We start from the raw sequence: 26,456 nt of genomic DNA on the forward strand, positions 1-26,456 counted from the left end.
TAATTTTTTGAGTTCTTTGTATACTCTGGATATTAGGGCTCTATCTGAAGTGTGAGGAGTAAAGATTTGTTCCCAGGATGTAGGCTCCCTATTTACCTCTCTTATTGTTTCTTTTGATGAGAAAAAACTTTTAAGTTTGAGTAAGTCCCATTTGTTGATTCTTGTTTTTAACTCTTGGGCTATGGGTGTCCTATTAAGGAATTTGGAGCCCGACCCCACAATATGTAGATCGGAGCCAACTTTTTCTTCTGTCAGACGCGCAGAGTCTCTGATTTGATATCAAGCTTCTTGATCCATTTTGAGTCAACTTTTGTGCATGGTGAGAGAAAGGGATTCAGTTTCATTTTGTTGCATATGGATTTCCAGTTTTCCCAGCACCATTTGTTGAAGATGCTATCCTTCCTCCATTGCATGCTTTTAGCCCCTTTATCAAATATAAGATAGTTGTAGTTTTGTGGATTGGTCTCTGTGTCCTCTATTCTGTACCATTGGTCCACCCACCTGTTTTGGTACCAGTACCATGCTGTTTTTGTTACTATTGCTCTGTAGTACAGTTTGAAATCTGGTATCGCTACACCTCCTGATTCACACTTCCTACTTAGAAATTCTGGGTCTTTTATTTTTCCATATGAAATTTCATGATTGCTTTATCTATTTTATCATTTCTATACAAGAAATGCTGTTGGGATTTTGATTGGCATTGCATTAAACCTATAGAGAACTTTTGGTAATATCGTCATTTTGATGATGTTAGTTCTGCCTATCCATGAACAGGGTATATTTTTCCATTTTCTTAGATCTTCTTCTCTTTCTCTCTTTAGGGTTCTGTAGTTTTCATTGTATAAATCTTTCACCTCTTTTGTTAGGTTGATTCCCAAGTATTTTATTTTTATTTTTTTGAGGATATTGTGAATGGGGTGGTTTTCCTCATTTCCATTTCAGAAGATTTGTCGCTGATATACAGGAATGCCTTTGATTTATGCGTATTGATTTTATATCCTGCCACTTTGCTGAATTCATTTATTAGCTCTAGTAGTTTCTTTGTAGACCCTTTTGTGTCTTTTAGGTATAGGATCATATCATCCACAAATAGTGATAATTTAAGTTCTTCTTTTCCTATCTTAATGCCTTTAATTTCTTTTGTCAGTCTAATTGCTCTGGCCAGTATTTCGAGAACTATATTGAATAGAAGTGGTGAGAGAGGTCATCCCTGTCTTGTTCCAGATTTTAGAGAGAATGCCTTCAGTTTTTCTCCATTTAGAATGATGCTAGCCTGAGGCTTAGCATATATCATATATAGCTTTTACAATGTTGAGGTAAGTTCCTGTTATCCCTAGTTTTTATAGTGTTTTGAACATAAAGGGATGCTGTACTTTGTCAAATGCTTTTTCTGCGTCTATTGAGATGATCATATGGTTCTTATCTTTAAGTCTAATGATGTGGTGAATAACGTTTATTGATTTCCGTATATTGAACCAGCCTTGCATCCCAGGGATGAATCCTACTTGATCATGGTGCATGATCTTTTTGATATGCTTTTGTATCTGATTTGCCAGAATTTTATTGAGGATTTTTGCATCTAAATTCATTAGGGATATTGGTCTGTAGTTTTCTTTCTTTGAGGTGTCTTTATCTGGTTTGGGAATCAGGGTGATATTGGCCTCATAGAATGAATTTGGAAGTTCTCCCTCTTTTTCTATCTCCTGAAATAGATTGTAGAGTATTGGTATTAGTTCTTCGTTAAAGCTCTTGTAAAACTCTGCTGTATATCCATCCGGTCCTGGGCTTTTCTTGGTTGGTAGTCTTTTGTTGGCTTCTTCTATTTCCTCACTTGATATTGATCTGTTTAGGTTGTTTATATCATGCTGACTCAATCTGGGTAGTTCATATGTCTTAAGGAATTTATCGATGCCTTCACTATCTTCTATTTTATTAGGGTATAGGGTTTCAAAATAATTTCTAATTATCTTCTGTATTTCTGAATTGTCTGTTGTGATGTTGCCTTTTTCATCCCGTAAGCTAGTAATTTGGGTTCTCTCTCTTCTTCTCTTTGTTAGCATGGCTAGTGGTCTATCAATCTTATTTATTTTTGGAAAGAACCAACTTTTAGTTTTGTCAATTTTTTCAATTGTTTCTTTTGTTTCGATTTCATTGATTTCAGCTCTAATTTTAATTATTTCTTGCCTTCTACTGTATTTGCTGCTGATTTGTTCTTCTTTTTCTAAGGCTTTGAGGTGTAGTGTGAGGTCATTTATTTGTTGGCTTTTCCTTCTTTTAAGGAATGAACTCCATGAAATGAATTTTCCTCTTAGTACTGCTTTCATAGTGTCCCAGATATTTCAATATGTTGTGTCTGAGTTTTCATTTACCTCTAAGAATTTTTTAATTTCCTCTTTGATGTCTTCTGTAACCCTTTGTTCATTCAGTAGCATATTGTTTAATCTCCATGTGATGTAGGATTTTTCCTTTTTCATTTTATTATTGATTTCCAATTTCATTCCATTATGATCAGATAAAATGCATGATAGTATCTCTACTCCTTTGTAATTGCTAAGATTTGCCCTGTGACATAATATATGGTCTATTTTTGAGAAGGATCCATGTGCTGCTGAGAAGAAAGTGTATCCGCTTGATGTTGGGTGGTATATTCTGTATATATCAATTAAGTCTAAATTATTAATTGTATTATTGAGCTTTATGGTTTCTTTATTCAACTTTTGTTTGGAAGATCTGTCCAGTGGTGAGAGAGGTGTGTTAAAATCTCCCATGATTATTGTGTTGTGGTCTATTTGACTCTTGAACTTGAGAAGAGTTTGTTTGATGAACGTAGCTGCACCATTGTTTGGGGCATATATATTAATGATCGTCAAGTCTTGTTGGTGTATGGTTCCCTTGAGCAGTATGTAGTGTCCTTGTTTATCCCTTTTGATTAACTTTGGCTTGAAGTCTATTTTATTTGATACAAGTATGGACACCCCTGCTTGCTTCCGGGGTCCATATGAGTGATATGATTTTTCCCAACCTTTCACCTTCAGTCTGTGTATGTCTTTTCCTATCAGATGAGTCTCCTGTAGGCAGCATATTGTTGGATCTTTTTTTTTTAATCCATTCTACTAGCCTATGTCTTTTGATTGGTGCATTTAAGCCATTAACATTTAGGGTTACTATTGAGATATGGTTTGTATTTCCAGCCATATTTGATTATGTATGTTACTTAACATGATTTGTTTTTCCTCTATGATTAGTTTTTTCTTTACTGTACTACCTCCCGCTGTTGGTTTTCATTGTTATTTTTCATTTCCGCTTCCTGTAATGTTTTGCCAAGGATGTTTTGAAGAGCTGGTTTTCTAGCTGCAAATTCTTTTAGCTTTTGTTTATCGTGGAAGATTTTTATTTCATCTTCAATCCTGAAGCTTAATTCGCTGGATACATGATTCTTGGTTGGAACCCTTTTTCTTTCAGCGTTTGAAATATGTTGTTCCAGGATCTTCTAGCTTTCAGAGTCTGTGTTGAAAGATCAGCAATTATCCTGATTGGTTTACCCCTAATTGTTATCTGCTTTATCTCTCTTGTGGCTTTTAACATATGGTCTATTTTAGAGAAGTATCCATGTGCTGCCGAGAAAAAGTTTATTTGTTCCTTGATGGATGAAATATTCTATATATATCTGTATATCTAAATTATTGATTGTATTATTGAGGTCTGTGGTTTTTTTGTTTAGTTGTTGTTTGGAGGATCTGGGTGATTAAAATCACCCAGTATTATTGTATTGTTGTCTATTTGATTCTTAAGTTGAGAAGGGTTTGTTTGATGTATGTCAATGCACCATTTGTTGGGGAATAGATATTTATGATTGTTATGTCTTGTTGAAGTATGTTTTCCTTAAGCAGTATGAAATGTCCTTCTTTATCTCTCTTCACTAACTTTGGTTAGAAGTGTACTTTATCTGATAAGAGGATGGAAACCCTCACCTGTTTATACAGTCCATGTGAGTGGTATATTTTTCCCCATCCTTTCACCTTCAGTCTGTGATTGTCTTTTCCTGTGAGATGAGTCTCTTGAAGACAGTATATTGTTGGATTTTTTTTTAATCCAGTATGCTGGTCTGTGTCTTTTTATTGATGAGTTTAGGCCATTAACATTCAGGGGTATTATTGAGATATAGTTCGTATTCCTGGTCATTTTGGTTTGTTTTTGGTTTTTAACTTGACTTGGTTTCTTCTTAGATTGGCTTTTCTTTTAGTATAGTTCCTCCTTTTACTGATTTTCATTCTTGTTTTTCATTTCCTCCTCATGGAATATTTTTGCCAAGAATGTTCTATAGTGCAGGCTTTCTCACTGTAAATTCTTTTAACTTTTGTTTATCATGGAAAGTTTTTATTTTATTATCAAATCTTAAGCTTAATTTTGCTGGATATAAGATTATTGATTGGCATCCATTTTCTTTCAGAGCTTGGTATATTTTGTTCCAGGCTTTTCTTTCTTTTCTTTTCTTTTTTTTTTAAGAGAGAGAGAGGGAGACAGAGAGAAAAAATTTTTTTAATATTTATTTTTTAGTTCTCGGCGGACACAACATCTTTGTTTGTATGTGGTGCTGAGGATGGAACCCGGGCCACACGCATGCCAGGCAAGCACGCTACCGCTTGAGCCACATCCCCAGCCCCAGGCTTTTCTTGTTTAAGAGTCTGAGTTGAAAAATCTGCTGAGATCCAAATTGGTCTCCCCATATATATAATTTTATTTCTTTCTCTTGTGACCTTTAAAGTTTTATCCTTATTCTGTATGTTAGGCATTTTCATTATAATGTGTCTTGGTATAGATCTTTTGTAATTTTGTACATTTGGTGTCCTGTAAGCCTCTTGTATTTGATTTTCCAACTCATTCTTTAATTTTGGGAAATTTTCTGATATTATTTCATTGAAGAGCTTGTGCATTTACTTTGGTTTGAATCTCTATGTGTCTCTCTCTATCCTGCTAAATCTTAGATTTGGTCTTTTGACATTATCTCATAATTCTTGGATGTTCTGTTCATTGTTTCTTACCATCTTCACTGTATAGTAAATTTTATTTTCAAGATTATATAAAAAATTTTGTCTTCATTGTCTGAGGTTCTGTCTTCCAAATGATCTAGTCTGTTAGTGATGCTTTCTTTTTTTGTTGTTTTTTTATCTGTTTTGTTTTTTCCTTCATTTCAAGGATTTCTGTTTGTTTTTTTTAGAATCTCTCTCTCTTGAAGTAATCTTTTGCTCTTTGTATTTGCTCTCTTATCTCTTTGTTGGAGTGATCAATTGTTGCCTGTATTTGCTCTCTTACATAATTTTTTGATTCACAGGTCATTTTAATTGTGTACATTCTGAGCTCCTTCTCTAACATTTCATCTACTGTCAGTGGGTTCTATTGTAGCATCTTATTATTTTCTCATGATGTCCATGTGTCTTCATCTCTTGCAATGCAGATCTGAGATATTACAGTTTCTACCCTATAATCTTGTAGAATCCCTGTAGGTTACCAATACCTCACCTTTAAGGGGGAGATCACTGTTTACAATACCCAGTGCAAACAATATGCAGCCATAAATCCAATAGCTCCTATTTAGACAATTACAGTTTTGTTGCTGAAAACAGTAGTGATGTGTTCGATTATCATTAACCATATAGTCAGTGGGTTTGCATAGAGGTTTACAGTTTCTAATGGTGGACTGAGAAAGAAACGGGGGTGGGGGGTAGAATTAGATGTTTGTGAGGTAGGATATGAGATTATAGAGGTATTAGATTATAGGAAGAGTGAAAGGGGAATCAAAATAAGTTGGCTGTTATCAGGAGAATAAAGAGAAAGGGGTGCCCCCATGCAGGGCTCTTTTGCCTCTGCAACAAGATAGTAATCTGTTAGCACATCTTGTAGGGATACCTCTGGTGTAACCAGGCCTGCAGGACCTTGGTGAGGTTCTTTCAGGTCCTGTCATTTGTCCCTAGATGAAAGTGGTCATGACCCTAGTTGATGGCAGCATTAGCATCAAACATGTAGGTACGTTGCTGTTGGGCTTCCAGTCTCCAGTTGGTGTACAAAGATAGATGCTGCCTCAACTAAAGATGGTGGAGGTGGCCACGGAGGTAACCCAAGATGGGAGCAGTGATGTCTGAAGATGGAGGTGACCACTCTCAGAAATGGAGATGGAAGAACAGGCCCTGTGATGACGTTGGGCAGCCTGTGTGGCGATGCAGTGCTGTGGCATGCGGTGCTGCAGCAGGCAGCTGCCTCCAGGCCCCGTCCATTGTCCCACTGTGGATTCTACCATGTGGAAAGGACTATGGCAGTGGCTGTAGTGTCCCAAGATGGAGGCAGTCTGAGGGGAGCCATATGTTAATAGATTGGAATCTGCAGCACAGTCAGGTCCTCTCTCCCAACTTTATTCTTTTGCACTTAGTTATCTGGTACTTTGTGTTTGTTTTTTTAGTGTACATAAAATTTATTTTGGGGGCTGCTTAACACTTGGTAAATAGTTTGATATCAAGAAAATCATTTCCAAAAGATAAATGAAATAGTATAGTTCTTTTATTTTATTTATTTATTTATTTATTTATTTATTTATTTATTTTTGTTTTACTTAGTTACACATGACAGTACAGTGATCTTGACATATCATAAATTTGAATCAGATGGGATATAATTTCTCATTTTTCTGAGTATATAGGTTGCAAAATCACATTGGTCATGCAGTCACATATATACACACAGTAATAATGTCTGTTTCATTCTACTATCCTTCCTATCTCCCCAACCCCATCCTTCCCCTCCCTCCACTTCTCTTAACTTAATCTAGGGTAATGCTATTCTTTTTTTTTTCCCTCACATCTTCATACATGTGTTTTGTATAACAATGAGGGTCTCGTTCCACCATCCATGCAATTCCATTTCTCCCTCCCTTTCCTCTTCCCTATGTAGAGGACTTCCAAATTCATTCTATGAGGCCAATATCACCCTGATTCCAAAACCAAAGAAAGAAAACTTCAGACCAATATCTCTAATGAATATAGATGTAAAAATCCTCAATAAAATTCTGGAAAATCGGATACAAAAACATATCAAAAAGATCGTGCACCATGATCAAGTGGGATTCATCCCCGGGATGCAAGGTTGGTTCATAAGGAAATCAATAAATGTAATTCATCACATCAATAGACTTAAAGATAAGAACCACATGATCATCTCGATAGATGCAGAAAAAGCATTTGACAAAATACAGCATCCCTTTATGTTCAAAACACTAGAAAAACTAGGGATAATAGGAACTTATCTCAACATTGTAAAAGCTTTCTATGCTAAGCCTCAAGCCAGCATCATTCAAAACGGAGAAAAACTGAAGGCATTCCCTCTAAAATCTGGAACAAGACAGGGATGTCCTCTCACCACGTCTATTCAACATAGTTCTGGAAACAGTGGCCAGAGCAATTATAAGAAAGAAATTAAAGGAATAACTATAGGAAAAGAAGAACTTAAACTAGCACTTTTTGCTGACGATATAATTCTATACCTTGAAGACCTAAAAACCTTTATCTATTTTTTTTAGAGAGAAAATTTTTTTAATATTTATTTTTTAGTTTTCGGTAGACACAACATCTTTATTTTATTTTATTTTTTATGTGGTGCTGAGGATGGAACCCAGTGCCCGGCAATGCCAGGCAAGCGCGCTACCGCTTAAGCCACATCCCCAGCCCCATTTATCTATTTTTGAGATTGCAAAAAATAGTGTTTTCTCTCTTGTAAAAAAAATTGGAGTAGCTTACCAATTTTTTTAAAAAAGATTACCTTTACAAATATTTCCTTCCACAACAGTATCTACTATTTATTGATTTTATCTAGATAAAAATATCAAGCACTTAGGAATTCTGAAGAATAAAGTCACACAGTAGATAATTTTTTTTCTAATATTCTTAGTTGTAGGTAGACACAGTACCTTTATTTGTTTGTTTGTTTATGCAGTGCTGAGAATCAAACCCAGTGCCTCACACCTACTAGGCAAGTGCTCTACCACTGATAACCCCAGCCCCTGGATAATGATTTTTTAAGGTAACACAGCTTAAAGTTTACCTTCTGTTTCTTGTGAGGCAATGAATCATAATTAATCATGTCACAGAATAACTGAAATTTGTTGGTGGTAGTATAAGCATAACCTCAACCTATCCTGATAAGTTTGTTCTACTGTACATTTGTAAAGGGATCAATAGTTGTCTCAGTGTGTCTTGATGTATTTTATTTTATGTAGTTGTTATAAACAAGAAGAAAATCCAAGTTTTTTTCTGAGTGAAGATCAGTGAATTTGTTTCAAAGTTCCCATATCCCTTTGTTTTACTGTTCAAGCAAATGAGATTTATATATTTTGAAAGAATTAATACGTAAATCTGATTAAATTTCATTCTATTTGGTGCTCTTTTATTGCTTATAAGCAAAATGAAGGCCGCAAATCCTAAATGCCTAGTGCACATATTATTTGTTTTCTTGCATATACAGGATAATATCACAGATAGAATTTGTAGACCAAATTTTCTTGGCAAGGAAATAGAGGCTTGGAGAAATGGCTGAATCATTTAAGTTTCATATTTCATTAGTGGTAGGGTAAGTCTGAGTACACATAGTAGGACCTCAAATAAAAACCATATTTTGCCTATATTTTGATTGCTTTCTCTTCATTATGAATCCGGTTTAAATGAGTGGACACGCTTAGTATTTGACCCTATTTATGTATCTGACAGTTTTATTACTCAGAAAACACAGCCTAATCACTGTGTACACAATTGATCATTAGCTTATGGTGAAAAATTCCTATTTTAATAGTATCTTTAAGAGAAATATTTGTCACCTTTCTTTGATTATCTCTTCTATGTTTAACTGCCATCACTCCATGAAATATATCCTTAAATCAGAAAGTTGCTTAATTTGGAGACCATAGGGTCCTTACAAATCCATTTTATAGGCATTTCTGAACCCACTAAAATTGTGTGTAAAACTTAGTTCACAGATTCTCAAAGATCCAGTCTTCAAGGTCAACCTGTATTCTCATTGTATAATTTTGCTTCATTTCTTTTTGTCTCACATTGGAAAATACTTACTTTCCTCCACAGATCGGGCTACATTAATTTTAGAAATTATTACTGTTCCCAAATTAAAAATGTCAGATCATTTTAATTTTTTTATAGGCTCTTTTGAACCCTTTCCAAATTCTTTATAAACCTGAATGCTAAGAACCTCAGAATTAGAAATCGTGTACTAATGAACATCTAGTTTAGGATCTTGGATCTAGTGACAGTAATGTCAGAGGGTTAGGGGAAGCAGACATAAAGCTGTAAAGATAGATCCTGGAACAGCCCCACAAGATAGTTTAGACCCTTTAGGTCAAAGCAGATAGGGCCAGGGGTTCAGGTAAAATTAACAGGATTGGGCACATTTCAGTTTTTGAAGTAAGAAAAATACAGGTCCTGAATAAAAGGAACCATGATAGGGAGTAGGAATCAAGCTCAAGCCCAAGATAAGCCAAAAACAAATGAGTCAGAACCGTAGAATGAGAATCCAGGTTGACCTTGAGGACTAGATCTTTGAGAATTTGTGAATTAAGTTTTACACACAACTTCAGAGAGTTCAGAAACACCCATAAAATGGATTTGTTAGGGCTCTTTGGACCCCAAATTAAGCAATAGAATCCTGCAAAAGATCTAAAACATAACTTGATGCATATGAGCAAACTGCCCCCATTATTATGTCACTTCATTTCCAATATCGAGGCTCTTTGGGGAGATGGCTGCTATAGTTTGCAATACAAATACTTGTCTCTTAAGGTTTCCTTTCTCCTTGCAACTTCTGAACTCACAGCAGCCTCAAGGCTTTAGATTCCTGAGGGTTGTTTCTAAGGGGTATGACTAATGGAAACAGTGAGGTGGAGCTTGCAAGATAAAATATATAAACTAGGTTATTAAAATCACTAAAGTTGGGAAGATTTAGACTCTTCTGTGAATCTGATGACAATGTGGGCTGTTTCTCTCTAAGGCAGGCCAAATATAAATCATGCAGAACACTTTTATACAAGTAATCTGTCGGTCTAAAACTGATTCATGGTTAAAAACACCTGATGGAGGTGTTTAAATATTCTGTATTTCTTAACTCATTTGTTTCCTGTCCTTTATTAATGTTTTATAGAATTACTTTAACTGATGTCTCATCTGCTAAGGAGATTTGAGAATATAGTTTCCACATGTCAGCCAAAAGATTAATGAGGGAAACACTGCTAATAAGGCCAGAGTAGTGGCAGCAATAATTTGGGACAGATCCCTGGGAGCGTAGTCAATTTGTGGGATGAGAATTGTGTCAGAGAAATTCAGTATCTCTATCTGGATGATTTTTCCTCAATTCCTGCATTCAGATCTAGGTCCTATTTTTTACTTTTTAAGAAATGATTCCTCTATGAATTGTGTAATAGGATGCAATGCACCATCAGTTTTAAATGGTTCCTGTTAGAGCACCATCCACTTCTCAAGCATGGCTGGCCTGGGCCCTTGGGCAGTGGGTAAAACCTCTGAGTCTAATAGGATAGTGCAAGAGGGTATAACTAGAAGAATTATTGTTATTTGTTACTATATTGTTAATCTTACTTATCAATCTCTAGAACCAGATCCTTCTGGCTATATGTAAAACTGTAAGATTAAAGTAATTAATCCAGAAAATTTAATTTGAATAACACCTCATTTACCACAAATTTTAGATCTCTGGAAACAGCATCCAGAATATCTTACATTTCACAAAAAAAGAAGAAATTTTTTTTTCTTTTTCCTTTTGTAAGTTGTAGCAAAATAATGTTTAGAAGAAGAAATTCCCAAATATGGACATATTTACATTTTTAAAAAATTAAAGGTTTATTACATATTTGAGAATATTGGTTGCTATGTTTTTGTTTTAACTGGTTTTCCTCCCCTTTACTTGACCTCTCCAAGTCCTTTCTTTCTGTGAAACCTAATTAGGGACCTATGAAGTAGAGTTAGTAGAGGCTAAACTAATGATATTTTTTGATATGAATGAGATAATCTATGCCCAGTCTCTAGTTATAGTACCAGACACACAATACTAATGGTTATAATGGTGCTTTTTCCAAGATAGTCTAGTCAACCTTTAACTTCTTTATTCTCTGACCACAAAAACCACTTACTGCTTACACTACTTTTTGACACTTAACTCTCCTATTTTAGATGTTACAGTTTCAATAATCAATGAAATCATATAGTTCCCTTACAAGCCATATGGCCTTCATTTTGATTTTTGTTTTTTTTTTCCCCTCACCAGAAAATGAAAACACTAGCAGAAAGGAGAAGGAGTGCTCCATCTCTTATCTTGGATAAAGCTCTGCAAAAACGGCCTAGTACCAGGTAGGTACAAAACTTTATATACACATTTGGTTTGTGCTTAGAAATTTATGTTAGATGTGTTTTGGGATCATGTGCTATTTTGTAAAGGAGGGGATTATTTGTTTATCAGCATTAGAATTCTATGTTTAATAATAGAAAACATGATTTCTGTTCTGAAATTATTTGATAAGACATATTCTTTTTTTTTTTTGGTACTAGAGATTGAACCCAGGGGTGCTTAACCACTGAGCCACACATCCCCAGCCCTTTTTAAAATATTTTATTTAGAGACAGGGTCTTGCTAAGTCGCTTAGGGCCTCACTAAGTTCCTAAGGCTGGCTTTGAACTCAAGAATCTCCTGCCTCAGCCTCCTGAGCAGCTGGGATTTCAGGCATGGGTCACCATACCTGGTGATAAGACTATTCTTTATGATAATCAGAGCCCTTTAGAGTGAGTATATGTGTTTGGTTGCTTTAAAACTGATTCAGAAATGAATCTTACATCGTAGAGATACGAAGATTCTGTGTTTGTCAAACTTTATTTGTAGAACAATTAGAAAGCACAATACTCAAAAATGGATTTCAGTTATGTATAAAAATTTACTTATTTTTGTCACAAGGTGATGCCGTACATGAATATTTTAACCAATTTTAGATATGAAGAAAGATATGAAGTAAGATTTTTTAAAAATGAATATTGATTTCTTTTAAGTAGTATTGGTTAATTAGTGAAGTTTGAAATGGAAAAACAGGCTAAATAGCGACTAATGATCACTTCACCTATTAAGACTAATTATTACTTTGATTGAAATTTTCAGAAAGTCTTTTGTAGTATATAGAAATTGAATGGATATTCAGTCATTAATTTATTTATTAAATGGCATTTTAACTCAGGAGTTTTTATGTTCAAGCCCTGTGATGACATTCCTCTAAGCAATGAATCCTTTTATATAAAGTGAAGCCATTATCATCTTTATTTAAAGTGAGGGTACACCAGTAATTATTAGTCCTATGAATTATCTGCTACTTTAACAAAATATATGTGGACACATGGAAGTTTTTCAGTGCCAAAATAAATTATATTTCCCAGTCTCAATTAGTGAAATTTATCAAAATACATATCAGAAGCATATGTAAATGACTTTGGATTATTTGCTTCAGCATTGTATTTGCATTAGTATAGATGAAAGAATTGTTATGTCTTCACAATTTGAGCTTGATTGCCTAAAATGTAGTAGAAAGTATTTTAAAAGGAGGTGGATACACAAAGGAGGCAAAATTATCAGTATATCTGTCTTTAATTTTCTTTTGTGTATGTAAAGATTTGTTGTCTTTTTTTTTAAGCAGGTACAGTTTTAGGTGAAATTTAGTAGAGGCTTCTAGATTGGAAATGCACTAGGCTTTTTAGTTAAAAGTAGTACTAATATCATATATAAAGTATCTTCAACCTGATCTTAGGGATCAGTAGTCACTTTCTCCCCAACCCAAGGCTAGAATACATATTAGTATACACATAGGTACTGAAACTTATTAAATACTAAATTCACTTATTTATAAACCAATGGCTCCGAAATAAGTGGTGCTAACCTCTAGGAGGCACTTTGGAATTGTGTGGAGCATTGAGTTTTTCACAGGGAATTATTGGGCAGTATCCAAAAATGTAAAGCACAGAACATCCTATGTAGCAAAGAGCTGTGCAGTTCCTTCATAGCTTTTGAATGTTCTATGTATGGAATATTTGTGAAGGGGGAAAACCTTTATGTAGTTTTCTATGCCTAAGCTTGTTTTATTTATGAACACAAAAGTATTTCATACATTTTAATAAATACTAAATTTCCTAGAAATGCACCTTCATACATCAAGAGATAATTGTACTTCATATGGTTTGGAACCTTTTCCAGAAATCACTTGCTATACTTCATTTTTGTTTACTTGTTGCGTAAGATAGTTTTTTATCCTACCTCTCTTAAATTTGAATGTATCACTTATAAGTAGATGTGAGCATCTATTTCATCATCTTTTGATAGTCATGCTTAAACATATACATATTGAGAAATACAAATTATTTTCATTTTATTTTTCCTTTATATTGCTGTTAGAATATTTTATTAGTATGTTTGAAATTATTTTAAATACCCACGAATTTCATTTTAGGATATAAAAGGAGAAATTAAAATAATTGTGTGTATATAGACTTTTTTATATAACAAAAGGGCATTGGATTTAGTAGAACCAAGAACCACCAGTATAGATGAAGTGCCAGGTTAGGAAAAGTGCTAACACTTATCTGACTCACTAGGAAAGTTCATTTATTATTGTTTTGGGTTAGAGAATTAGTCCAATAATATACAGCCATGTCCCTCCCCGCTTCCCTTTTACCTCTGCAATAATTGGTGTTTATCTTAGAGCCAGTTCCCAAATTCCTGTCTCAGTAGTCACAAAAAATAATGGGTTTGTGTCAAAATAGCCCTAAGGAAAAATGCTTTCAGTTAAAGTTGTATGTGTTTTAAATCAGCTTATTTCCTATTAGTTTCTATAGGTCAATAATGAGTGTAGCGCTGGGGAACAGGACATTCTTAGAGAAATGATGTTTTTAAACTCTGTGTATGTAGCTGTTGGTGGTTAGACTCTGAATCTGTACAGAATATTTGTATGTATAATTTTAGTTTTGGAAAGAGCTTTAAAGGTGACCTAGATTGATAATTCCCAAACCTTTCTAACTTGGTATTCTGCAGTGGGACTCAAGCATCTGCATATTTTCTTTCAAAAACACTCTTTAGTTGACTCTGTTGCACTCCTTTTTAAAAAAACAAAAATTATTTTGGCAGGAACACTAAGTATGAGTTCTACCACTTTACAGATTTTTAAGTATACAGTGTATTACTGCTGTCTATAGGATTCTGATGTAGTCTTAGTGGAGAACCACTGTCCTTTTGTACTTATTTGCTTACAAAAAATACCAAAACAGTTTTAAGAAAGTATTTTAAATTAATAAAAGTAGTACATATTTCTTATAAAGCAAACAATAGGGATATGTATAAAACAAAAAGAAAGTCCCCACTTCATCCCAAGGTGCAGCCACTATTAATAATTTGTATATTCTATTTTTGGCGTGTGGGAAGGTGCCAGAGATTGAACTCAGGGGCACTTGACCAGTAAGCCACATCCCCAGCCCTATTTTGTATTTTATTTAGAGACAAGTTCTCACTGAGTTGCTTAGCACCTTGATTTTGCTGAGGCTGGCTTTGAACTCACGATCTTCCTGCCTCAGCCTCCTGAGCTGCTGGGATTACAGGCGTGCACCACTGTGCCCAGCAATTCTTTTCAGTTTTTATGTATGCACAAGTCACTGGAATTTTGATTTGCTTTCCCTTGTGTTTAAATTCTCATTTTAGCATACATATGTTAGTCATTTTCATTTTCAAGTCTCTTGCACTATTTTGTAATTGGAGTTCAAATCTTATTACAACAGACATTCAAAAAATATGAATTTTGTCTATATAATACATGTTCCTGAAAAATTACATTAATCAGATTTTTATAAATTATTGTTTGCTATTTTAAAGAAATATGTAGTAAATTGTTTTAATTAAGTAATGTACTTTTATTTTTTTTCAAAGTTGTCAAAGATTTTTATAATTAGACTTTTGCTTTTATATATGTTACATGCCAGAAATGTGAAGTTTCTAAAGTCTAAGATGGTAGTACCCCTATTTCGTGTAGAATGTTACACAGAAAAATTATAGTACCTCCCCAGAAGTCATTGTCTCTTGAAATGCAAAATGGGAACTAGCTTGCAAAAGATTTGTATGCAACAATGGGGCAGACATCAAAGAAACAGTATTTTATATATTGGCATTTCATTTTTCTTGGCTTTTTGGTAGACCTATTTCTACTATTGTCCCATGGTTAATTTGCTACTTAATAATAATAAAGCTCTTCCCAAAGTTTAACAAAATATCTGCAGAGGATTTAAAAGAATACTTTCATTTAACAGCTGTTACATTGCGATATTTTTTAATTTAATGAACAAGCTAAATTGAAAGAAGAGGAAAGAATTGGGTGAATTGATGAGTTGACTGTGTTTATGCATGTCTTAAACAGTTTTATCACCAGTGTTCTTTGATGAACCTATAGAGTATGCAGAGGCACTTTACAGATTTTTAACATTTTTTTGTCTATGGACACCATTCAAATTATCTGAAGGTGGTTTCTCTAAGTTATATATTTGGGATAGCAGATTATAGACATCTTTCATACTAAGAAGGCTGGAGGTTTTCTAAGGTGAGTAGTTATAACATGGCTACATTCAGCTCCTTTTCTTCTTCAACACAGTGGTGTTCAGTTCTTTAAGAATGACCTCACCTTGTATCATAGTCATTCTCCTGTTAAAATGCTGGGCACATATATTAAAGGGTTCAGTTTTCTTGAAAGTAAAATGAGATGTTGAACTATATTATTTGTTAAAAACCCTTATAATCCTATAGTTATATATTATGATTTGTTAAAATTCAGTAAATCAAGACTTCATTACCTATACCCTGAATTCTAAACACACCACACTTTCTAGTCTTGGTTCAAATTTCAGTTCCTTCAGGAACCAACCTTTATAAATAACATTTATCTTCTTATAGCACCTTGTATATCTTTTAATCATGGCACTTATATGTCACTCTCTTTAGTGTCTTAGCATGCATTTAGTAATAAGATAAAATAATAATTTTAACAAAATAAAAAGGATTAGCAAGGATGGTGGAATGTGATGGACATCATTATCCAAAGCACATGTATGAAGACTCGAATTGGGTGTCAACATACTTTATATACAGAGATATGAAAAATTGTGGTATATATGGGTTAATAAGAATTGTAATGCAAAAAAGTACACGTATAAAGGCATGAATTGGTGTGAACATACTTTATATACAAAGATATGAAAAATTGTGCTCTATATGTGTAAGAAGATTTGTAATGCATTCTGCTGTCATGTATTAAAAAAATAAAATCAATAAAAAACAAAGAATAATGAAGTAATAACAAACAATAATAGTAACAAAATAATAAAGCCCAATTGTTTCCTCTTCTTTAAGTCTAGATTATTCATTAAATTTAAAAAACTGACATGTAGGAGCTGTTAAATGAAAGAACTCTTTTAAATCCCCTGCAGATGTTTTGTTAAACTTTGAGTAAAAAATTTATCATCTTATTATTAAGTAGCAAGTTAACCATGTTAAACTGGTGCTCAATTATTACTTGTATGATGATTTAGTGAATGAATGAATGGCTCCATTTCTAAACCAAAAGAGGAATTTAATAAGTTAGCACAGTAAAATTTCTAACTCTTCTGCCTTCCTTGAAGTGACAATACATAAGAGACTCCCCTTGCTCATTGGTATTATCTGTGAAATTCTCTCTAGGTAAAAATGGTGATTCCTTTTAATAAAGTGATTCTGCATTATTGTTAGGAAGTAATTTCATGCAGCAAAATACCATAAAAACTCTACATATATGTAGTCTGGAAATGCCACATATATTGCCATTCTTATAGTGTTTTCTGTATTTAAGAATGAATTGAGGTCATACAGATTTTCCCTCCAAAAATTCATAGTTTTGATATGGTACTCCACCCACCTTGTAGAACTTGTACAAAGGAATATTTGTTTTTGTTTTAGATAATAATCTATTGCCATTAAATTGGTATTACCTATCTCTTATTTTTACTTCCAAACTAGTTTGTTGTATTTGTTCTTTTTGCAAGACTTTTTGTGCTATGTACTTTACATATATATCTTTAAATCTCTGCTTACTGCTGCTGAGGAGAGCATGAATAGTGAAACCAGGAAAGCACTGTGGTATAGCAGAAAGTGCTTGGGCTTTAGTTGCTGTTCAAATACTGACTCTCTATCCCGATTGTCTCTATGATCTTGGGATTTGTTATCTGATCTCTGTCTCAAGACGGATCATAATGCTCATATCACAGAATATAAAATGACAAAATGTTTAGAAGATTAACTTGATTATTGCCAGTTGCTATCCTCCCTTCCCTTAGATATATTTCATTTTCAAGTCTTAAAGCTCCCAGATCATCTAATAATGTCATTTTTTATAAAATAAAAAGCACCTACTTTATCGTCACACAGTAGTACTTCTAGAAGCTGATTGTTGAACCTAGCTCAATGTATAGTGAAAATGGCTTTACCTAGATCTCATAGTTGAATAATTGTCAGAGAAGGACTAGAACCCAGGTTCTAATACAAGAATATTCTTTGTATTATATAAGCAAAAGGAGTATGCTCCAGTATTGTAAGCGTATGGACTCAGGAACCAGTTGCCAGACCTGAATCCCATGCTTTTCTTACTAGCTGTGTGATCTTGAGTACGTTTTTAACCAGGGATAATAACAGTACCGGCTCATGGAGTTTAATGAGGACTAAATAGATCTTATATATGAAAAGTTCACAAATTTGTCTGTGATACATGATCAGATTTTTTTATCTTTTCTTTTGTGTGTGTGTAGAGAGAGAGAAAGATATATAGACATACAAACATTGGTATTATTACTAGTGGTAGTAGCAATATTTAATAGCAATAGTAAAAAGATTAACTAGAAATACACATTGTCCTTGTGGAGAGACTTTTTGAGGATGAAAGCAGATGAGAAATTTAAAAAGATGTAAGATATAAAATCCAGAAACTTAGCTAGAGTCTAGTATTGATTTATTTTTGGTAGATAATTTATTTTTAGCCTGAAGCTCTGAACAGTTTGAGCTTTTTCTTGATAGACCCTGACAACTCTTGAGGATTGTATACCTAGAACCTCTGGAAAATGAGGGCTTGAGCCATGGAGTATTGATCTATTTGCACAGCTACTTAAGATGAAGAAGCTCTAAGTAATTCTTATATGCCAAAGCTATGAATTAGATAGATAGATAATTGGATAATTTGGAGTGAAGATGGTAGGTTGACAGAGCCCAATCAGAAGACATTGGATAACTAGGAAAGCATCCATTTGCTAACTGGCTTCTGGATTCTGTTTCCTTTTAGTCAGTTTATTCCAGTTGTACATGACCACACACACATATATAGATGCTCACATTATCCTGTTGTTGTTGTTGTTATTATTATTATTATTATTATTATTATTATTATTATTATCTCCATTGTGTTTTATGAATACCTTATTATTTCATTTCCTTTTTTCTGTCATGTTTAGCATCGTGATTTTAATAGTAGCTTCAAATGAATAACATCAGACATTCAAATGAAGGGAGTGCATTCATACTATAGAGTAGTTTATTGAGGACTATGGTAAAATTTGTTCTCATAACAAAATGAAGAACTGCCTATACCTTTGACAGATTGAAACTTCCAAATATAGTAATGGTAATGAAGTGAGTGGCATGAGTAAAAGCCTCTCTTAAGCTAATCCTCTAAATTAGTAGCAGTAACAGTGGGATATAACTTAAAGAAAAAGTTAATTTAAGAGAAATTTCTAGATTTTGTTTTGAAATTTTACATTTTCTTGGTATAAGACTTTTTGTTAAATATTTACTTTTTAGCTATATATGAACACAATATCATTATTTTATTTTTATGTGGTGCGGAGGATTGAACCAATGCCTCACATACACTAAGCAAGCTCTCTACCTCTGAGCCACAACCCAGCCCCTGGTATAAGACTTTTAAATAAAGTTTTGAATTTTAGAGGAATTTTTAATATTTTTTTCAGAATTACAATAAACTATACTAACATGTTATCTCAGGACAAGGGGGAACCTATGCTAAACACTATTTCTTTTACTATCTTACATTACATATGAGTTAGCTCTAGAAAATATTTATTCCTAAAGTTTTTGAGTAAGTGTTCTGAGGGTTTTAATTCATGATCCATGGATGATCCAAGATATGTAATGAAAAGAATACCAAAGCAGAAATTTAATACATGAGGATCAGCATTCTACAAGATCCTTTTATTTCCTTGCAAGGAAAAAAAAATCTTTCAAAGTGTAAAGTTCAAATATAAAGGAAAGTAGCTGTTTTATAAGGTGGCAAAATTTTACCAAATAAAATTCCTTGCTTTATTAGGCAAAATACTTTCCAGGCCCATGTATTGCTTTATTCTTAATGCAAACTACTTTTCATATTTGGTGGTGATAGTTACTAGGAATTAAATCCAGGGGCACTTTACCATTCAGCTGTATCTCTATTCCTTTTTTATGTTTTATTTTGAGACAGGGTCTCCTAAGTTGCTGAGGCTAACCTCAAACTTGCAATCCTCTTGCCTCAACCCTCTGGAGTTGCTGTGATTACAGGTGTGTACCACTGCACCCAGCACTCATTAAAGAAAAAAAAATCAGATCTGTCTGTTCCTGGTGCAGTATGCTATTTCATGGTACTGGGAGGAGATCTTTAGGAGATTATATTAAGTCCCTGTATGTTCTAGTGGGCTTTGACAGAGTCAAATTACTGTTGTTCTTGCAGAAAAACATATCGTTTAGTTTCTTCATTCCAACTTTAGTTTAATTTGCTAATTGCAGTTATAATTCAATTTTGTCTTTCATTTTGGCACCAGGAAAGCATTACCTCATTAGTGCATGTTTATTTGCTCATCCTAGTCCTTGTCCACAGGGATAGCAGACTGTCCTAAGACCTGGTACATATTCCTTTCCTCTGTACAACTTGAAAGCTAAAATTTCCCAGAGTAGTTTTGTTATTCTCTTATTGACTTTTCTTCAGAACCTTTAAAAAATGACATGAAGGAAGCAGAATAATAGTTATTACTACTATTGAGAAGCTTCAGATTATTGTGCTGAAGTGAGTGTGGACTCTGGAACTATCCTTTCCTGTGTTTGAGCCCTGTTCCTTCTTAATATCTTTAAGAACTTTTGCAAGTTACATAACTTCTTCATTGTCTCACTTTCCTTATCTGTAAAATGGGGATGGTCTATTAAAAGAGTCAATGTTATAATGTGTTTTAAATATTGTGTTATATAAATTGTGGTTAAATACAATTATTAAAATATATAAATCTGTGTTGTCACCTGTCATATAATGTCTAACTTTCTGAATGTTCCAGACTTTAGTCTTCTCTTGCCAACTTAACCATCTGCTTTTTGAGTTCAGGGGCCATAATTTCTACTTTTCAAAATCTATATGCTCAGTGCTTAAATACTAGCTGAGCCAAATGGATGATTCCATTCTACTCCTGGCTAAGTAGGTCAGCTCTTAGTTGGAGTGAAAAGAGGAACAGAAGCCCACTACTGCCAGAGAAAGTGTAACAGTCAGTGTTAAAAAACTACCCTAACAGATATCAATTCTGGAGTGACTAGCTGTTTAATGTATGTTGATTCAATCCTCACATATTTACTATGTCTTCTCTATTATGAGTTATTGCCATTGGTTCTTCTGTCCATAACTAGTAGTGTAATGAGAAGACAGGAAGGATTATAGTTTCCTGCTGTAGCACTATAAGATCCTGGTAGAGTTATCTATTCTTTCCATAACCAGGACCTTTTTCTCATGATGTGGCAGGGTTGAAGGGAGACAGGAGGAAGTGAAGTTAACTAAATGCTTTATGTTCTTTCTCTGTCAGCTCCCAGTTCTATAATTTTTTTTAATTATCATGGAAATAGTCACAAAGAGTTGGAAATAGTATAGATGGTCCTTGCAACCCTATCATTTTTGTTTATAAGGATTTTATTTTTTGTGCTTAGTGTTAAATAGTATGACAAAAATTTTTCATCAATATGTACTAAAATTAATTATTTGCCCCACCTCTTTTAACATAAGTGCAACTCTTAAAACATCTTATGGAATGTGCTGCAAAGAAAAATGAAATTATGGCATTTGCCAGTAAATGGATGAAATTAGAGGCTATCATGCTAAATGAAATAAGCCAGTCCCCCCAAACCAAAGGCCAAATGTTCTCTCTGATATGCAGATATTAATATCCAATAAGGGGGCAGGGAGTGATCAGAAGTTCATTGAATTAGACAAAGGGAAATGAAGGGAAGGGAGGGGAATGGGAATAGGAAAGACAGTAAATGAAGAGTGTATGTTCTTTCAGTGCAGAGTCAAACATTGCTTATAACAGTGCAGAGTCAAACATTTGCTTATGTGCAATCTTTGGTTCATCAAAATAATTTCATTTTGGTAGGCAGCTTCCACAATCGCCCCTAGTGATTCCTATTCTTAGTTTTCACAACCTTATCAAATCTCCTCTTACATTGTATCATTGATTTGTGTAACCAATAGGACTTAGCAAATATGTGTCGCTTCTGAGATTAGGTTATAAAAGATTAATCTTCTGTCTTGATTGCTCACATACTCTCTCTAATCACTCTGGAGGAGCCATGTTATAATCAGCCTTATGGCAGACACATAGGGGAAAGAACTTGGGTAGTGTTACCTCTTCCTTCTGAGAGAGTAGTGGGTCAGGTGAGGCCGGAGAAGTCACTATTTCTTCCTAAAATGTTGAGTAGAATTTATCAGTAAAGTTATCTAGGATTTTCTTTAAAGTTATCTTTGACTTTTCTTTCTGAGAAGGTTTTAAGTTATGATATTAATTTCTTTAATAGATAATATGTAGAATTATTTGGGTATTCAATTCTTTCTTGAGTCGGTTTTGGTAAGTGTGTCTTTTTGAGCAATTGTGTCCATTTCATTGATGTTAATTTAATTAACACAAAGTTATGTGTAGTATTCTTTTATATTTTCAAAGTACACAAAAATCATAATATTCCTTCTTCCATTTTTGATATTGGTAATCTTCAAGCTCTCTTTTTTCCTATATCAGGTTAGCTAGAAACATCAATTTTCTTTTCAAAGAACCTGCTTTTAGTTTAGTTTTTCTTGTTTTTGTTTTGTTTCATTAGCTTATTTTTATAGATTTATTTAAGTATAATTATGTACAATGAAGTACACATGTAAGATTTGTAATTCAATGAATTTTGATATATTATATACCCATGAAATCAAAACTACAATATACGTGTAAACATTTCCGTTCCTTTCAAAAGTTTCCTTTATATGCCTTTGTAATCCATTCTTACTTGATGTAGACAGTCAGTGATCTGCTTGATGTTACTACAGGTTGATTTTTATTTTGGTGAATTTTACATAAATACCATTTATTTTCTCCTGAGTAGTAAGTACTGTTCTCTGTTATACCACAATTTGGTATTCCCCTTTTCTGCTGGTAGACAGTATTTTTCTTCCAATTTTGTCTTTAAAATAACATTGCTTTGTATTTGTGTGTAGTTGTATTTCATATGTTTTCATTTTTCCAATAAGTGCAGTGGCTAGTTTGCATGTTAGGTGTATTATTAAGAAACTACCAAATTGTTTCAAAATTGGTTGTACCATTTTATATTCTTGCTAGCAATGTATGAAGATTATAGTTGTTCCACATCCTTACGAACACTTGATATATTTAACCTTTTAAGCATTCTTGTGTATGTGTTATTTTTCTTTAGTTTATGATTTTAGTTTTTATTTCTCTAAAGATTAATGATTTTGAGCAGCATATTTTAATGGACTTATTTGGCATCTGTATATCATCTCTGGTAAAGAGTCAGTTCAAATCTTTTCATTTTTCTGTTGAGTTGTTTTATTGAGTTTAAAGTGTTCATTATCTATTCCAAATCTATGCCATTTAATGTGATAGGCCCTATATTGGCAACTTAAATATAATTAACTAAAATTGAATGCTATACATTCAGTTCCCCAATTATACTAGCCACATTTCAAGAGCTCATTTAGCCAGGTATGTGTAGTGATTACCTATTAGCACAGATATAAAATATTTCTATCACCTTGGAAAATTACAGTGGTAATGCAGTTCTATAGGTGTTAAGTCCCTTGAAGGGCATATGGTTTTTTTTGTTGTTGTTGTTTTGTTTTGTTTTGTTTTGTTTTAATTAGTTACACATGACAGTACAATGACCTTGACATATCATACATTTGAATCAGATGGGATATAATACCTTATTTTTCTGAGTATACAGGTCGCAGAATCACATTGGTCATGCATTCACATATATCCACACAGTAATAATAATGTCTGTTTCATTCTACTATCCTTCCTATCTCTCCAACCCCTCCCCTCCCCTCCCATCACTTCTCTCTACCTAATCTAGGGTAACACTATTCCTTTTTTTTTCTCACATCTTCATACATGACTTTGTATAACAATGAGGGTCTCCTTCCACCATCCATGCAATTCCCTTTCTCCTTCCCTTTCCCTCCCACCCCTCTTCCCTATGTAGAGGTAATCTTATTCCCATGCTCTTCCTCTCTTCCCCATTTTGAGTTGCCCCCCCTTATATCAGAGAAGACATTTGGCATTTGTTTTTTGGGGATTGGCTAACTTCACTTAGCATAATATGCTCTAATGCCATCCATTTCCCTGCAAATGCCATGGTCTTATTATTTTTTAGTGCTGAGTAATATTCCATTGTGTATATATGCCTCATTTTTTATCTGTTCATCCATTGAAGGGCATCTAGGTTGGCTCCACAGTCTAGCTATTGTGAATTGTGCTGCTATAAACATTGATATGGCTGTGTCCCTGTAGTATGCTGCTTTTAGGTCCTTTGGGTATAGTCCGAGAAGAGGAATAGGTGGGTCAAATGATGGTTCCATTTCCAGCTTTCCAAGGAATCTCCATACTGCTTTCCAAATTGGCTGCACCAATTTTCAGTCCCACCAGCAGTGTATGAGTGTACCATTTTCCCCGCATCCTCACCAACACTTCTTGTTGTTTGTCTTCATCATGGGTGCCATTCTTACTAGAGTGAGATGGTATCTTAAGTAGTTTTAATTTGCATTTTTCTGATTGCTAGAGATGATGAGCATTTCATAAGAACTCAAAAAGATAAACACCAAAAAAACAAATAACCCAATCAACAAATGGGCCAAGGACCTGAACAGACACTTCTCAGAAGAGGATATACAGTTAATCAACAAATATATGAAAAAATGCTCATAATCTCTAGGGCATATGTTTTGTGAATACTTTCTTTGTTTGTTGTAACATGCCTTTATTATTCTCATAAAATGTCTTTAATAAGACTCAAGTTTAATAGAGTCTAGTTTATCACTTTTTCTTTTTATGCTTTTGGACTATGTTCTGTTTTAAAAATGTTTTGCTAGACCCAAGGTCAAGATTTCCTCTTGTGTATGCTTTTAGAAATTTTATAATTTCAGAATTTAATCATTTTTATTGCATGTAACTATCTACTTATTGTTCTGGCATAGTTTTTGAAAAGATTATCCTTTCCCTAATTAATTGCCTTTTCACCTGGTCATATAATCAATTTGCTATGTAAATATGGATCTCCTACTAGACTCATTCCAATATGACACTGTCTTGATTACAGTAACTTTAAAAGGTATTTAAAATAGGGTTGTACAGGTTTTTCATTGTTGTTAATATTTGTGAATCTGCTTGACAATTTCTAAAGTAAGAAAGTTGCTGAGGTTTTAACAGTGAGTGCATTTCATTGATCACTGTAGGTAAAATCAGAATTTTAACAATATTGAGTTTTCCCATCCATGAACACAGTATCTCTTCATTTGTTTCAGTGTGTTTTTGTTTCTCTTTAACAATGTTTAATAAGTGTCTGGAACATATTTTGTCAAATTTATCCTTAGGTATTTTATATGTTTTGATGGGGTTATTAAGTAGTATTGTTTTTACATTTCTAATTCCAATTGTTCATTTGGTAGTATATAGGAAAAAATTGGGAGTAGAAGAGAGATCTTGTATTTGGTGACCTTATTTGGTTCACTTATTCCAGTAGAATTTTCTTTTTAGATTCATTAGTATGTTCCACATAAATAATCATATCTTTCACCCAGTGTTGCTTATATTCATGAGATTTCTCCATTTTGGCTATTGTGACTGTGAACTATTTCTGGCCCTATGAATTCAGGAAACTGTTCTACCTGCTTTCTCCTTGTGGTTATTTCCCACGCCTCAGGTAATTTTCTCACACACATTGATCAATTCTTAGATGAAAACTTGTATGGAACCCTTTGTGGATCTCTGAGATCTGCAGCTCTGTTTCTGGACATTTCTTTCCTCATTGGCACTCTGCTTCATGAAATGGTACCTATGTTTTCTGAATGGGCAATTCGGTCTCCCTGTGACTGGGCTCCATTTGGCTTCCTCCTTGCATTATAGAGTGGAATCTCTCTGTAGGCAGTATTAGACCTCACCTCCTTCATTTCCTTTCTCTTAGGGGTCATTATTCTCTGATTCTGTTTGAAAATGATTTTTTTCTATATCCTCTCCTATTTTATGTATTATTTTTGTAGCTTAAATTATTCTAGCACTGGGGCTGGGGATGGGGCTCAGTGATAGAACACTTGCCTAGCATGTGTGAGGCACTGGGTTCGATTCCCGGCACCACATATAAGTAATAAATAAAGGTCAATCAACAACTAAAAAAAATTTGTTTTTAAATTATTCTAGCATAGTTGGGAATTGAAATTGCTATGTTGATGACTTTTACTCTTATTCTTACTATTTCCTTTCTTCTATTTAATTTGAATTTTATTTCTTCTTTTCCTAGCTTCTTAAAATGGAAATTAAATCAACAATCTTATCTTTTTTAACATGAATTTTTTGTAGCACTACTTTAGTTGCACTAAACATTTTTAAGTATGTTGGGTTTTCATTTTCATTCACTTCAAAATTATTGTTTTGTGTATTGCATTGCCAAATATTTGGTCACTTTCCCTATGTGGGTTTTTTGGGTGTTTTTTTTTTTTTTTTTTTTTTTTTGCTACTTGATTAAATTTTATTGTAATTAGAAAGCATATTCTTATATGATTTCTTTAAATAACCAAAATTTTGATATTGAAATGAACCTGTATGAATATCAGTATACCAGAATTGATATCATATGATATGGAACATCCAACACATGGAAAAAATATATTTCTGCATTAGTTTGTTCATCTTCAATATCTTTCAGCAGGGTTATATGGTTTGCAGTGTACTGGTATTTTATATCTTCTGTCATATCTACCCTTAAGTAAAATATGAAAATATTTTAATGCTATT

General features: G+C 33.6%; 1 protein-coding gene across 1 annotated transcript in view; it reads left to right on the forward strand.

Annotated features, from left to right (window-relative positions):
• Positions 1-26,456, forward strand: part of Arhgap20 (Rho GTPase activating protein 20) — a 109,104-nt gene that overhangs the window by 18,793 nt on the left and 63,855 nt on the right. Inside the window, exon 2 of the mRNA XM_015489910.2 lies at positions 11,326-11,408. Coding sequence (XP_015345396.1) covers positions 11,329-11,408 — 80 coding nt within the window. The 5' untranslated portion in view covers positions 11,326-11,328. The remainder of the gene's footprint in view (positions 1-11,325; positions 11,409-26,456) is intronic.

Source organism: Marmota marmota, unplaced genomic scaffold, assembly GCF_001458135.2.
Source record: "Marmota marmota marmota unplaced genomic scaffold, marMar, whole genome shotgun sequence".
Lineage (NCBI taxonomy): Eukaryota > Metazoa > Chordata > Mammalia > Rodentia > Sciuridae > Marmota > Marmota marmota.